Genomic DNA, 15775 nt, shown 5'->3' with positions numbered 1-15775 from the left:
CAGCCAAATGAACACAGAAGGGCTAGGGTTACAGATTGTGCTGTCTCACTTGAAGAGAGTAGCAACAACTGCAGATAATCTGGTAAGACTACCAGTAGATAAATTACAGGGAAAGATCTGTGAAAGTTGTTTAAACTAAGAGAAAGAATCTGTGACATTATGCAGAGATTAAGAGTTTCTGGGGATCTGTTACAAAAAAAGGAATGGGAATATTGGCATTACCTGTTGTCGCGGCCCGAAAGGAGTCGTTCAGGACGACCTCCCTCCCCTTGGGGCCAAACGACCAAGTTCGTGATGCCCTTGGACTGAATTAAGGTGAAACGACACCAGCCAACCAGTTTTAAGATTTATTAACACAAAGATAAGGCATGTGGTCAAATAGGATAATTGAATGGTGAATACTGCAACTAGCTAGACAAAACAGATCTTACCAACATTCAACAAAAGAGAAGGGGAAAGAGAGAGAGAGAGAGAGAGAGAGAGAAAGATATCACCACCCGTGGATCCAGCGGCGTCCTGTTGGTCCTCTTCCTTTGGGAGTCTCGGCAGTGGGGGGGGGGGGCTCCCGTCTGGTGGTAGGTGGCTCCTCTTCACCCTGGGTGTAAGTTTTGGTGGTGCGCGTGCAGTAATTACAACTCGAGTTGGGTCCGACCCTAGGTTAGCTCGGAATGACACGCGTGCAGTGGTTACAGCTCGAGTTGGGTACCTCCAAAGAGGGACCCTGAACAAAGAGATCCCTGGGCAATTATAGCTTTTTCAAATTAAGTTTCCCACCCCCCCACGTGGTAGTTCAGACCAATAGTAATTTTTGAGTCTGGGGTCTCCTGCTCCTTATTGGATCTCATCGTTGTTCCTAGGCAGGCTGTTTCTTTTCTCCCTTATCTTTTCTGTTGCAGTTTCTGCAGACAGGTGTGTCTTCCTTCCTATAGGTGTGTCTTCTTTCCTCGGGTCCCACCATCATCTCTCAAGGTCTTGACAAAGAGGTGGTAACTCCAGCAATTAGCACCGTTTCAGCAGTGCACAGGAATGCAAATTGCTGGTAACGCCCTTATCATTCCCGCCTGCAGCAGCTCTGGGCCCGTTCTCACTGTACTAGGGAGTGCGGCCTAAGGCTTCAGCAAATTTAGCCACTCATGCCAAGCAGGTTTTATAGAAGTTGTGCTAAAAACGGACAATAATTTACAGTCCAGATCCCAAAGTCTCTGCCCGATTGCGGTCTCGTTCAGTGCAGGCTCGGTGTGTTCTGGGTGGTCGCAGGGAGACCATCTCGGGGGTCGCAGCAGCCCAGTCCTGTTTCCGCCAGGGACAGATGGCTTGTTCGGGGTTATGGCCTGCCTGCACCCCATGCACCAAGAAATGTTTAAGGCAAAAAAATTCATTCATCTGTCCGCCACACCACCCCGTGACTTAAACATTGATTGGTACGTCTCCTTCCTGAAGTCTTCATGGCCTTCATCCACAGTGGTGATATGAGATAGAGAGAGAGATATCAGAGAGAAGTATAGAAAGGGTAGAACAAGTCATGGGAAGAGAAAAAGGAACAATACAGGTTCAGGTAAAAGGTGCTTAACAGTGGTTACACAGAGGTGTTGCCCAATGCAAGCTCATGCTTTAACAATTTTAGCAACTTTTAACTTCACAGAACACACATCAAAATTGAGTTAACGAAGGTAAGTGATTGTTACAACAGGTATAACAGCTGGCAAATGCGGTATGGATGTCAATATGCAATTTCCTCCTTCAGGGTAAACTGGGAATGGGTTTAAATGATGGGTACTGTGGTTGGCTGTGGCCGATAGATGGCACGGATTTTCTTTATGCCGTCGGGTGAGGTGGTAGGAACAAATTGCATGTCGGATTAATTGAACAAAGCAAGGAATTGTACAAGGTAAAAACATTAAAGCGGCAACTGCACCTAACAAATACAATATTAACTGTTTCACCCACGGTGCCCCCGGTAACCAGGACCACAAATTGCCACTCCAGCCGTTCCAGGTTTGGACGGGGACATGGGCTATTTTTCTGATATCTTTGGTTAACTGGAGAACTACCTCCCCTACATCATCTATTTCTAAACAACAGTTGGAAATATTTAATTTCCCACACACCTCTCCCTCTTCAGCTAACAGATAGTCTAAAACCATGCGGTGCTGAAGGATTGCCATGCGCATCTGTTGGGACTGCAGAGTTAAAAGATCTTTTGCATCAGCGGTTTTGTTGGTAATAATTTCTAGAGCCACTTTTAGGTTGTAAATTGGTTCTCTTGCCCCCGATATTAGTTCATTAGGATTCCAGGTTGCAGGCCCGTAATGTTGAACTATTCGTTCAGGAGGCCACTCATTATTTCCCCATTTTTGCATCTCACCCAAATCTACCTTAATGGATCGCGTCTTACGGGCAACCCTTCTGTCTCCGAGGTTATCATATACTTTTATGCCTAACCAAGGTCCGCCTGTTTCTGGTAAAAGGAAAAACAAAGGTCTGACAATCCCTGTATAACAAATTCCTGACCACCCCGCGGGTAAAAATTTATATGCTGTGTGTCCGCAGATCCAATAATGCCCCTTCTTAGCTCCAATGCCCTGAGCAAATGGCCTGTTTATCCCTGGTGGGAATTGAAAGTAAGTTGTGTCTCTGTCGCCCAGAGGGCTGAAAAATGTGGTTGCCCCATCACCTATTTGGCCGGTATAATACCAAGCCCCAGAAGTGCCTTCCCATTTGCAGGTTTGCTTGTAAGGGGGATAATTGGGTCGTTGGAGAGTTAAAGTTTTGTTTTTGTTTGACCAGTATCCCTCAAGTCCCCGATGACACCCCGTTTCATTGAGCCACATCCATAGGTGGAGATTCCTGTTTTTGTCGAGCGGCTTATGAGTGAGTGTCCATCGACATTTACTTTCCCCCACTTCGATCCCTCCCTCCTGGGTACGAATTAAACAATATTGCTCCATGGCTGGAAACTGAATTGGCCAGGTCCCACTGTCGTCCCACATGTCGTCCACGGTTTCGCTGTAATTGCTTACGATCTGGTCTGGGGTGAGGGATGTGGATGTCCACGGCCAGCTTGATAACCCTAGCGGTCCTCCGCAAACCCAGCAGTGGCTTAAATTGAAAGTTTGGCTTACTGCTTTCACCAGCAACACGAACTCGTTGTTCTCGAAGAGATTAAATGAGTTGGGGGAAGGTAGAGGGAGTGGTCGTTCGTTGCCCTCGTGGATGCATCCTTGAATCAGGATGGTCCAGAGTAGTAGGTGCATCTTGGTCAGACCACCACCCTTGAAAACATAAATAAGAACAAACTCGCTCCTCAGGTCAGAAGGAGGGAATAATCCATTTTGTGTGAATCTTGTGGGTTTTCCCACTAGCATCTTTTGCTCTCCAAGTATATTTATTATTCTATTAACCTCCCAGCAGTTTTGCTCCCAAAAAGGAAGCCATTCCGGGCAGCCTTTGAACACCATATATGAGTCCAAGTAGATGTGTACAGGGGAGGTAGCCTGGCCTTTGCATTGGGATACGCTCCACACTGCAGCCAGCTCTCCCACCTGCGCACTGCCCTCTCCCTCTGTAATGATCTGCTCCTTAGTCCCCACTTGCAGCGCCACAGCCTGGTATCTCCAGGTTTTCCCTTTCTGCTTTGAGGAAGCATTTAGGATCTGATTGGAAAATGGGGGAGCTACTAGAATTACAGAGGGGAGTTGGGGGGTTTCTTTATTCAAGTCTGCCTCATCTTGTATATTTAAAACTTTAGCAGCTCCCTCTGTTACGGAGAAGACTTTGCAATAGTGCTGTATTTGTGTGTACCATTTTCGTACAGAGGCTCTCTGAGCCACCCCGTCAGGGGGCGGGGTCCCTGCCAGGACCGCTTTGGTCACCTTGAACGGACCTTGGAGAACTATGGGTTGCTTTCGAATAGTTCGTTCAGCCTCCCTTAGGGTGAGGCTGACTACAAACATCCCCTTCTCCCACGTAGTGTACTGTTTTTCAGCGTCATATAATGGTCTGGCAATAATTGAAAAATCAGGAATGTGCTTCCTCCAAAATACGAGCAGCCCTAGAGCATGTTGCAGGTCCTTTTTGGACTCCAGCATTTTAATTGAGTCTAATGAGGACAGGGTATCCGGGGGAATGTAGGTCATCCCCCCCCTCCACCAGATTCCCCAAAATTTTACTTCACTGGAGGGAGTTTGGATCTTTTCAGACGGAATTGTCAGCCCTGTCTGCTCTAGGTGAGCAATAATGTTGCACTGTGTTCTCTCAACGTCCTCTACCTGGCTCCCTCCCATGAGCACGCCATCTATGTATTGATAAATTTTGACTCCCACCTGTATGGGGACAGTTTCGAGCTCTTGTGCTACCGTAGGGGGATGCTTGTACCCCTGAGGTAGTTGAGTGAACTTGTATTGCTGTCTCTCCCACGTGAAGGCAAAATGCTCTTGGTCCTCAGGCTGCAAAGGGACCATAAAAAACATGTATTTGACATCGATTGTTGCCATCACGGGGTGGGACTTCTCCTGGATAGTCGCTATTAATTCAGCAATATTTGGCACAGCAGCCATCAGTGGGCCTGTATTGTTATTCAGATGCCGATAATCAATTGTCAATCTCCACTTTCTGTTTGGTTTACAGACTGGCCACACAGGGGAGTTACAGGGTGAGTGAGTGGGAATAATTATCTCCTGTTCTCGTAATTCAGTTATTACAGGGGCAATTCCCTCCCTTGCTCCTAATGGCAGAGCATAGGGTTTGACATTGATTGTTTTTGAAGGAGGAAGTGCGGGTGCTGACTGAAGCAGCCTCGTCGAGGCTACAGGGAGTCCAAATGTCCACTCTTTTCCTCCCAAGTCTACCCAGGTACGGCCTTTTAGTAGGTCAAGTCCCATAATATTTGTTGGCAAATCTCCTAGTATCATTGTGGTTTCAACTGGAGATTCATCACCTGGCAGCCAGCATTTAATTCGGGCTGTCGGTTGTGGTTTAGAATTACCAAAAACATCAGTGACCCAGATTGGTTTCTTATCGGCCACTATTCCATTGTTATCAGCAATATCCTTCTGAAGAGCTGATATCTGGGCCCCAGTGTCTACTAAGAAAGTAACTGGAGTTTTAAAGGGCCCTAGTGGGAAAGTTATCAACAAGTCTCCTCTGCTGTTTTCTGTGAGCCTCCTTAAGTGGACCCACTGGCCGTTCCCCGGCTCACTTAAAAGGGACAGCTTGGGGGGTTTTCCCGACTCCGGGCTTTTAAAATCAACCACATCAATTTCCTGGGGTGCAGACGGGGTTACTACTCTAGGTTCTTGGGATAGGGGAGCAGGATCTTTGGGATTTGAGGAAGATGGGGTTCCCCTTATCCTGTCCCAACTTCTTACCAAACTTTGCAGGTTGGGAGTTGGTAACCTATCCATGACTTCTCTGGGAATTCCCTTTGAAATGCCTTCTGCCCACAATAATTGTCTCCTGCTACCCGACACCCGTACCGGTTTCCCAGGATGTGGGGGTCGCGGCGATTTATGTTGCCTCCCACTTTCCTCAACTCTTCTTATTTCTGCTTTATGCTTTGTTTCCCCCTGGCCAGTGAACCCCATACGCCTTCCGTAATTAATTAATTCCTGTGCCACTTCCCCCCAAGTCATGTCAGGGGAGCCTCCCCTTCCCCTCGGTCGGAGAGCTCGTAATCGGTCTTGCAGCTGAACAGCATATAGCTTTAAAGCATCAGGAAGTCCCCTGATCAGAGGATGTAACCTCTCGGGGTCTGCCACACACTGCATGGGGGAGGGCTGCTGCGGAAGCAGCAAACGGTCATGCATCAATTGGAGGCAAGCAGTTTTCTGCACGCTTTCCAGAATGTGGCCCACTGTGGGTGTTTTAATAGAAAAAGGGTCTCCTCTTTCCATTGGGTCTAATCCTCCTGCCCAGTAGGCTACCCTCTGGGTCAAGGACCATGGTTCCCTATTATCATTTGTGGTTAGGAAGACTCCGGGTCCCCAATATCCTCTAGCCTCATCTTCGCTCAGCAGAATGCGATCCCCCCCAGCGAGGGAGACTCTCCACACATACTCAGTTTCAGTTTCCCGGGAGCCCCGGGAGTATTTTTCCTGTATTTTAGCCAAGTCCTGAGGGGAATAGGGGATAATACGCGTGGTATGTTGTTGAATACCCCCTTGACCATTATCAATGGTTTCAGTTTTAATCAAGGGTCTCATTACTACGTTCCCATCTCCAGGATAAAAGAGGTTCCTGCTCTCTTCTAATTCTTTAATTGGATATATGGATTTTAGATCAGATGCCTGTTTTCCGTCTAGTTCGGCCAAATTCGAGAATCCCAGTTCACTATCATCACACCCCCGCCTGTTTTCTTCCAGTTCAGACCGCAGGATTCTCTCTCGGTCTAATGAGTCCGATAAGATTGTTTGAAGTCGCTGAGTATGGTTGCGCTCAGCAGCGAGTTGACTTTGCAAGTTTCTCACCTGTTCTTGCAAAGACTCAATTGTCTCTCTGTCTCGACTCTGCGAGTTTCTTATCTGTTCTTGCAAGGACTCAATTGTCTCTTTATCACCTTGCCTCTCCCTCTGGGCAGCAATTAGTGCCGCCCCTAAAACAGCACAAACTGTTGCTTTTCCTTTCCCGGTTTGTAGTTTTCGTTCCTTTGCCAAAAGAGTGATCCTATCTGCCACTGCCTTTGAGTCATGCCAATTGTTTTGGGCCCAAGCCATGCCAGGAAGAGAGGGCAGGGCTTTATAGCCCTTCAATTTTTCAAAGAGAGGATTATCCTCCATTGTCGGATCCTCAAATCGATCCCGACAACAACTATCACACAACACAAAAGGAGACTACTCCAAATTATTCAGCCTACTGTGGGTTCACGTACCCAGTGTGGATCTTTACAACAAGATCCTCTGTACTCCAAATTATTCAGCCTACTGTGGGTTCACGTACCCAGTGTGGATCTTTACAAGATCCTCTGTACTCCAAACTGTTCAGCCTACTGTGGGTTCACGTACCCAGTGTGGATCTTTACAACAAGATCCTCTGTACTCCAAATTATTCAGCCTACTGTGGGTTCACGTACCCAGTGTGGATCTTTACAACAAGATCCTCTGTCCCCGCTCCTGGCAGGCACTTCCCAAGGAAGGGGCCACGCTAAGGGCCCTGGTCCCTTCTGGTAGGTTCAGTATCTCAAGGGCATCCTGCCGACTACGCCAATTATGTCGCGGCCCGAAAGGAGTCGTTCAGGACGACCTCCCTCCCCTTGGGGCCAAACGACCAAGTTCGTGATGCCCTTGGACTGAATTAAGGTGAAACGACACCAGCCAACCAGTTTTAAGATTTATTAACACAAAGATAAGGCATGTGGTCAAATAGGATAATTGAATGGTGAATACTGCAACTAGCTAGACAAAACAGATCTTACCAACATTCAACAAAAGAGAAGGGGAAAGAGAGAGAGAGAGAGAGAGAGAGAGAAAGATATCACCACCCGTGGATCCAGCGGCGTCCTGTTGGTCCTCTTCCTTTGGGAGTCTCGGCAGTGGGGGGGGGGGGCTCCCGTCTGGTGGTAGGTGGCTCCTCTTCACCCTGGGTGTAAGTTTTGGTGGTGCGCGTGCAGTAATTACAACTCGAGTTGGGTCCGACCCTAGGTTAGCTCGGAATGACACGCGTGCAGTGGTTACAGCTCGAGTTGGGTACCTCCAAAGAGGGACCCTGAACAAAGAGATCCCTGGGCAATTATAGCTTTTTCAAATTAAGTTTCCCACCCCCCCACGTGGTAGTTCAGACCAATAGTAATTTTTGAGTCTGGGGTCTCCTGCTCCTTATTGGATCTCATCGTTGTTCCTAGGCAGGCTGTTTCTTTTCTCCCTTATCTTTTCTGTTGCAGTTTCTGCAGACAGGTGTGTCTTCCTTCCTATAGGTGTGTCTTCTTTCCTCGGGTCCCACCATCATCTCTCAAGGTCTTGACAAAGAGGTGGTAACTCCAGCAATTAGCACCGTTTCAGCAGTGCACAGGAATGCAAATTGCTGGTAACGCCCTTATCATTCCCGCCTGCAGCAGCTCTGGGCCCGTTCTCACTGTACTAGGGAGTGCGGCCTAAGGCTTCAGCAAATTTAGCCACTCATGCCAAGCAGGTTTTATAGAAGTTGTGCTAAAAACGGACAATAATTTACAGTCCAGATCCCAAAGTCTCTGCCCGATTGCGGTCTCGTTCAGTGCAGGCTCGGTGTGTTCTGGGTGGTCGCAGGGAGACCATCTCGGGGGTCGCAGCAGCCCAGTCCTGTTTCCGCCAGGGACAGATGGCTTGTTCGGGGTTATGGCCTGCCTGCACCCCATGCACCAAGAAATGTTTAAGGCAAAAAAATTCATTCATCTGTCCGCCACACCTGTGTTTTTCAACAGATGATTGGATGTGATGGGTGAAATCATATTTCAGTAAACAAAACAGGACCTTGCATTTTTGGTAGGAAACACAGAGTTTTAATTAGGTGTAGATAAGACACTATGAATAAGCAACATCAAGACTTTGATATGTGGGCTAAGGGACTGAGATGAATAATATGGAAAACTTGGTCCATGCATTATGATCAATGTGCTTGGATCAAGAACAGGTTTCAGGTTGGACTAATTTGATATCAGGCAGAACAGGATTGCAAGATAGGTACATGCTGTAAACTGTGAGCAGTATATGACCTGTATTTCCTATAAGTGCGGGTGCTTGCTATTGTTTCTGATTGAAGACACACAAAGGAAATAGTGAGTAAGTAACAGGAGAGGTGTTGACTTTGTGGACCAGACCAAAAAAGGAAGGTGCAGAGAATAAATTAAAAAAAAAAAAAGAAGAAGAAGAAGAATTCAGTTATGCTAGTGGAGTTCAGCTATGCAAAACTTTAGTAGAAAATGAAGAAAACAAAATGGAAGTCAGAAAGTAGACAAAGACAGGTGAAGAGGTAGAGATCAGGAAGGAATAGATATCTACAATTATGTGCAGTTTCAGTTTGTGCCCACTGTCTCTTGTCCTGTCACTTGGCACCACTGAAAAGAGTCTGTCCCCATCCTCATTACATCCCCCCTTCAGGTACTTATACACATTGATAAGATCCCCCCTAAGTCTTCTCTTCTCCAGGCTGAACAGTCCCAGCTCTCTCAGCCTTTCCTCATATGAGAGATGCTCCAGTCCCTTCATCATCTTAGCAGCCCTTCGCTGGAAGCTCCAGTAGCTCTTTTATACTGGGGAGCCCACAACTGGACCCAGCACTCCAGATGTGGCCTCACCAGGGTTGAGTAGAGGGGAAAGATCACCACCCTCGACCTGCTGGCAATGCTCTTCCTGATGCAGCCTAATACTAATATACCATTGGCCTTCTTGGCCACAAGGGCACATTGCTGGCTCATGGTCAGCTTGCTGTTCACCAGCACTTGTGGGTCCTTTTCTGCAGAGCTGCTTTCAAGTCAGCCTGCAGTACTTGATTTGAGCAGAGGATAGAGCAGAGTAGCATAGAAAGAGTAAAAGACCGAAAAATCTGGAGAAGGGAAGTATCTAGGCAATATCTAGACAATAAATGGCAGCATGATATAGATTTTGTTGTTACTCATTTGCATTTATTCAAGCAAAAACATCATTTGTCCTCAATTATGTGCTTTATGAAAAGAATTTGTACTAACACTTCCAACAAGATTTTCATACACTGTTCTCTAAATTACTAAGATATCTTCTTGCTTGCTACTAAAGTGCTAAATAACAGTAGAACAATATTTCCAAGCATCATCAAATGTTCTGTTCATAAGGAATGGACTGAGTTATTTCTTTTCCATACCATTTGTTTTGTTATGCAATATCAGGTAGAGATATTTAATGTATTATATTTTATTGTAAAAGGGGGAAGCTGGAAATTAATCTCTTCCTTATGATATATTTGTTCATAATGTCAGTGCCTGATTCATATGACAAAAACTACATCATAATAAGATGTCACCATTTAAGACATAAAAGTAGCTGTAAATTACTCTTAATCATGATAAATAATTTCAGCAAGATTATCCATTTTTCTGTCAAATGGATTTTTTTTGTTTTTCTGTGTTAAGCCGCCTGTTGAGTAAAATTTCTGACTTTGAATAATATGCTACATTCTGAGCTGGCGTTAATAAAAACTTATATTGAAAAAATAGATTTTTAATGCCTGAAGAGTCTACCATGATCACTTAAAGAGATCAAATTGGAGAAAGTGTTCTATAACTTAAATAAAATCCTGGTTCTGGCTAACCCTTTCAAGGTTTTTTGACAGTAGAAGTTACTGGTTTTGTTCAGTTCAATTCTTTCAAGAGCATAAACCTTTCCAGTGTTATAATTTGACCAATGTAATCTGCTCTGGGCTCAGGAAACATGAGAATGAGCTAATAAAATGGTCCTACAATCATACTCTCATTCTGCACGAAAGAGTTCTCAGTCAATACTGAAGACCGTCTAAAAAGATGTCTTCCTTTGGATTAGGAACAGTTCTGCATCTAGTTCATGGAAGCTGCATGAAAATGATAAGAATGGATGAAAGTTAGAATGGGCCATATGAATAATTCCAAAATCTGGCTACACTAAATGAATCTTAAGGTCTTTGTTAAGCCTTAAGGCTATTGTGATAAGAAATTAAAATATACAGATACAAGTATATAGAAGACTCTAGGACTACTTTTATCAGTTTTTGACTACCTTTGTCAACATCAGTAGCTTTGCCTTTTCCACTAGATAATCTTAACATTAAACAATCTGTCCTAGGTTTCTGCAGAATATATGGTCCCATCAATGGCTTAAATATATTTTGCAATAATACCTTTAATTCCTAGTGATTGAGCTTTTTGTATATCTTGATTCACGGTATGCCATAGACCCTTTTTTTGATTTGTGTCCATTGTACGGACTTGTGTTTTTGGGAAACATGTATAAGATTATCATAGGATCATACTCTGAACATTTTCTGTGATGAGTGCCAGGTGTAAATGAGATGCATATTTGTGTAAGTAAGTGGCAGCAATGACCTGTGTTCAAAAACTGTTAGAAATAAGCAGTTTCTGGACTGTATGCATTGCATTGCCTTTGCAGTTTTTTCCCGTTTCTACCTCTTCCACAACAGAAAGGTCATCAGGCCAGAGTTCTCTCAGCTTGTATGAGGCAGTTAATCCAAAGTGGAAATTCTTCGTGTGCCAAAAGGCCCTTTGTTACCTCCTATCCTGAGCTGATATAGTGCTAAATTCAGAAACTACATCAAGATTACTTAAAACATAAGCATTTGCATTTTTAAGAACCCATTCCATGAATGAAGTGCATGCTGTGTAATGTTACTTTCCATCTGAGTTACAGAGAGAAACTTAACAATGTGTCTCCTCCAGTATAACAGGAAATCAATGTATTTATTAACACCAGTTACTCAGAGCTCAGTGGGATATCTGACTGTTGCAAAAGTTGAAAATGTGCAATCAAGTGAGGAGACAAAGAATAAGAAAAAAGAATTTACTTCTGAACAAATGAATTAATGAATAAGAAACATAGAAACATAAGTTCTTAACATTTGTGTATATAAAGTTGCATCCAGAAGAATAAAGGACATAAACAGGAATTATTGAGCCCCACAGGTGTCGTCTATTTTCCATTGTTCAATAATCTGAGTATGTAGCATCTGAAGGTCACAGTGCTGAATGAAATAAAAAATAGAACGGAACAAAGCCCGTGCTCTCCACATCATGTCATCCTGATCTGAGAAGCTTACAATATAGAGAGAAATAAAATAAAAATAAATACTGTAACTATTATTTACATAAAACAGCATGTTTTTGGTGATACTCTTTTTTCTAAAATTCCTGGCACTCCACCGAAGTCCAATTAAAAATTTGCCTATAAATTTCCTGATAGCTTCCCTGAACATGTTCTTCTCCCCATCAGTTTAACTCTGCTTCCAGTGAACTTTCAGTGAAGAACCTGAGAACAGAATATCTCATTGTCTTTGAAGTAACACACTAGCAAAAATGGAGTGCTATTCAAAAAGAATGCACAAAAGTTAAAGTCTGCTGAGACTCAAGTTTTTCATGTTAAAAAGCTCTTTTCACTTTAATTTTTAATAGTGTGCAAATTTTCATAGGACATTCAAGATAGATATTAGCACCAAATGGAGGAAAAAATAATTCAGTTTCCTCCAGTTTCCTTGTGTGCTGGCCCAGCGATAGGAAATAAATGAATAATTTGCATAGAAAAAGGATGCAGAAACCATTCACCCATACAAAAATGTTATTGAAAATATATGAAACTATAACCATTCAATTTCAGCCTACATGGTATGCTGCACAGCCATTTCTTATTCCCCTGTTTTTCTAAAGAAGCTTCATCTTCGTATTGCAGATGCAGTATATAAACATGTATTTTTTAGTTTAATAGGCACACATAGGCACTTAGATTTCTCAGAAATATCTCAGAACAATCTTCAGCTGAAACACATTTTCCTTCATGTGCAATTTCAGTTGTGTTTTACTTGAGCATTTTTGAATAAATGACAAAATAAATAGAGACAGGATCCTGCTGAGTAGCATATTAATTTGGATTCTAGCGTATGTAAGACCCTTGTAGGCAGTACAGGAAAATCATTAAAAATTAATCATTAGCATAGATCTTTGTATGTTATGTAAACTTATGTAAAGTTGAAGTAGGATTATTTTGAACATTTTGGAAGAAAAATATTTTAATAGAAAAGAATGAGTCTAGAATGAATTTGGAGCATCTGAATTTGGAGCAATTTCATTTTATTTAATTAATTAATTAATTTATTTATTTATTGATTGTATATTCAAGTTGTGGCAATTTATTAAAATTCTTTCAAAAAACTAAAATTTTTAATGGCCTAGAGTTAGAAGTTTGGTTGTTTGATATAAAAGAGAATGGTATATAAATAATTTAAATTTTGACATAGAAGGTATTTGTCTTTTGTTCATTTTGTGGGTCAATTTCTTGATACTGAGATGTGTTTAGACTTGTCAGGTCATAATCCTTTAAAATGGTTAATATATACTTATACAGTTAGGCAATCCCAACATTACAGCTTTTAGTAGTAGAGATGCATATGCTGACAATGTAGTGTTGCACCAATATACAGGGAGCTGATTGTGAGGTCCTACACACAATATATTAATAAGTGTTTAGATCAGATAATAGGGGATAAAAAGATGTGTTAAAGAACGCTATTTTAGGAAAGTGTTTTCCTAGACGAATGCCCACCACTCATCTTGTTTCTGTGTGCTTAGGTTATGTCTTTGAGAGAAATTTTTACATGTTTTACCACTAAGAGTGATCTTGGTTTTTTCAGTTGCATCTGGTTTAGATTTGAGCTGGCCAAACACACAACTCCATCCAGTAGCATTTATGTGTGAATATTTAGATACGCTTAGCTATCACACACCACTGCCACCCACTAATTGGGCTCGTCAGTTGGGGAATACTTCCAGTTTGCTCATCAGTTGATTCCCAGAGGAGATGGGCAAGGTAATTCCTGCAGGGCAGGTGAGTAGCGATTTTGATTCCCCATTACTTTTCAAAGCCCGAATACAGTGACACGCTTTATCACCTGAGCTGTAACTTTATTACCAGCAACTACAGGACAGATGAAATTAACTATATGTCTACAACATATAAGCAAAGCTACAATCAAGAAAGATTTGATGAGATTTTTTTTTAATTTGCTCTATTTAATGTGATAGATGACAACTCACACACATTAAATGCTCTTTTAACATTTGCTCCATTCCTTTAGTCAGACTTCCTCAGTTTACAATAGCTGTGAAACATACAATGGATGTGCAGTGTTATTGACACTTAGAAAATAAAGATGTCCGTCCTTTTCTTTCCCTCTCTCCCATGTGCATATAAAGTATGGTATATTAAACAATCTGAAAGGAATAGAAAAGGAACTTTTCTATTTTTAAATTAATCCTGAATAAATTTTTATACTAGCTTCTGATGACAAGAAGAAAAGGAAAACCTGAAACAATGATGGCATTTTCAAAATGACTTTAATACAGATGGATACTAATCAATTAAGCACACTGCAAAGGCAACTCAGTGCTAAAATTAACAAACCACCCTACAGGATTTTCTGGTAAAACAATAACACAGAATTTTGTGCAACTTTTTAAGAAATGTAGCTGACCAATATTCTCTCACTTTGTACCATAAAAAAATTAAAGAAGCTTGTATCATTTCAAACAAAATATATCAGAAACAGTAACAGATATGATTTCTTCAAAACTAAGGCAAATGATCTGGGGTCAGTTAAAAAAAAACAGGTAGTATCACAAGATGTTCACTACATTCACTATGCTAAGAGAACAGTATTATCAGGAAGGAAAGTTAAAAGACTAAATTATCAAGTTAAAAACACAGTAAGACAGGCTGAAAATGTTCTAATGTGAGCAATTTATTGTAAAAATAAAAGCTTTTAACAAAAAAGGCTTTCAAGAACATCAAAGTAGGAAGCCTGACAGAAAGAATCAGTTGGGCCCATAAAGGTGTAAAAGGAGAACACAAAAATAACATGAAGAAGAATCAAACGACATTTGTTACATTGATATTCACAGCAGAGAAGGTCATTCCATATTGGAAAGAGCCATCTCAAATTCATATTTCAAATAGAAAATGTTTTAGAACCAATCATTTCAATAACAGATAGCTGAGACCAGTCAGTAGTCATTGCAGAGTTTTAAAGGAAATCAAACGTGAGAAAGCTGAACTAGTAACGGTAGACTTCAACACAACATTAACATCTGTGGCAAAAGAACTGAAAGTAGCAAAAATGATATCAGTCCTTGTAGAGAACCGGTACTAAATGCGGTTTTATCTCGACATTGCTGCCGCTGCTGCAGAGCCGCCGCCGCCGAGGCGCGTCAGGCAATGCCACGCCGGCGCCCCCGAGAGCCATCTGCGAGGTAAGCAACCTCATGCACCTGCAGAAGGCGGCTTCTAGGGGAAGAGCATGTCTGGCACGAACCGCATGTACACATTTGCCATCTGCGCATGAGCAGGAGACCCCCAGATGCTCATAGCCCGTTTCTGGAAGGTTCCGAGAGGGCGGACTGCGCACGACAGCTAATCTGCATGGGAAGTGAGGAAGCACCTCCCAGAGGCAGGGCAGGAACCTACAAAAACTGCAGACTGTGTGAATGGTGGGGGGGGGCTTGTTTGCGACGACTGAAGGTCTGGAGCGGAGTGAGCAGAACACCATAGGACTCAGAGTGGTGGTAGCTAGTTTCTTTTCTCCTTTTCTAACTTTCTCTATCTTTTCCCCTTACCCTCTTTCCTTATCCCCTTTGCCTTTCCCCACCTTTTCTCCCCACTTTGTTGAAAATAAAGTTAAAAGGTTGTATGATATTTGACCAGTTTTAGGGTCTTAATCTCGTCCTTGAGATCGTAATGAAACCTTCCCGATATTGGATTGGGACAGTCCTTACAAATGATTTCAAGAATAATTCAGGGAACTTTATATGAATATGCCTGTTTTCATATAAGGCAAACTGATGCAACCTAGAATGAAGAATAAATTAATGCAGATACATGAATAAACATGATATACTCAGATTCAAAATGGCATTGTATAAGAAAGCTATGCCTCATAAAAACTACTAGTGCTCTCTGAAGGATTCAGTAACATGGATAAAAGTCATCTGGTTAATCAGGTAGGTCCTTCTTCAAAGGCTGTTGAAATTAAACTGTCATAGGGTAATAGGGAAGATCCTTTTTTGGACTGATAGTCCATTTAA

At 42.5% G+C, this 15775-nt stretch overlaps 1 protein-coding gene across 1 annotated transcript; it reads right to left on the bottom strand.

Annotated features, from left to right (window-relative positions):
- Positions 1–376: 376 nt before the first annotated feature.
- Positions 377–8368, bottom strand: LOC135327849 (endogenous retrovirus group 3 member 1 Env polyprotein-like). Its single transcript, XM_064508827.1, has 2 exons — positions 7475–8368; positions 377–3272 (listed from the first exon to the last, which is right to left on the bottom strand). The coding sequence occupies exon 2, from the start codon at positions 3252–3254 to the stop codon at positions 1662–1664; it is 1593 nt and encodes a 530-aa protein (XP_064364897.1). The 5' UTR covers positions 3255–3272; positions 7475–8368; the 3' UTR covers positions 377–1661.
- Positions 8369–15775: the final 7407 nt, after the last annotated feature.

This window comes from Dromaius novaehollandiae, chromosome 3, assembly GCF_036370855.1.
Source record: "Dromaius novaehollandiae isolate bDroNov1 chromosome 3, bDroNov1.hap1, whole genome shotgun sequence".
Taxonomy (NCBI): domain Eukaryota; kingdom Metazoa; phylum Chordata; class Aves; order Casuariiformes; family Dromaiidae; genus Dromaius; species Dromaius novaehollandiae.
Note: the sequence above shows the minus strand (reverse complement) of the source record. Positions and strands in the feature narration are given on the sequence as shown.

Bases quoted from the DNA above. Each gene is read 5' to 3' on its own strand.
- LOC135327849 (XM_064508827.1), bottom strand. From the start codon at position 3,254: ATGCACCTACTACTCTGGACCATCCTGATTCAAGGATGCATCCACGAG.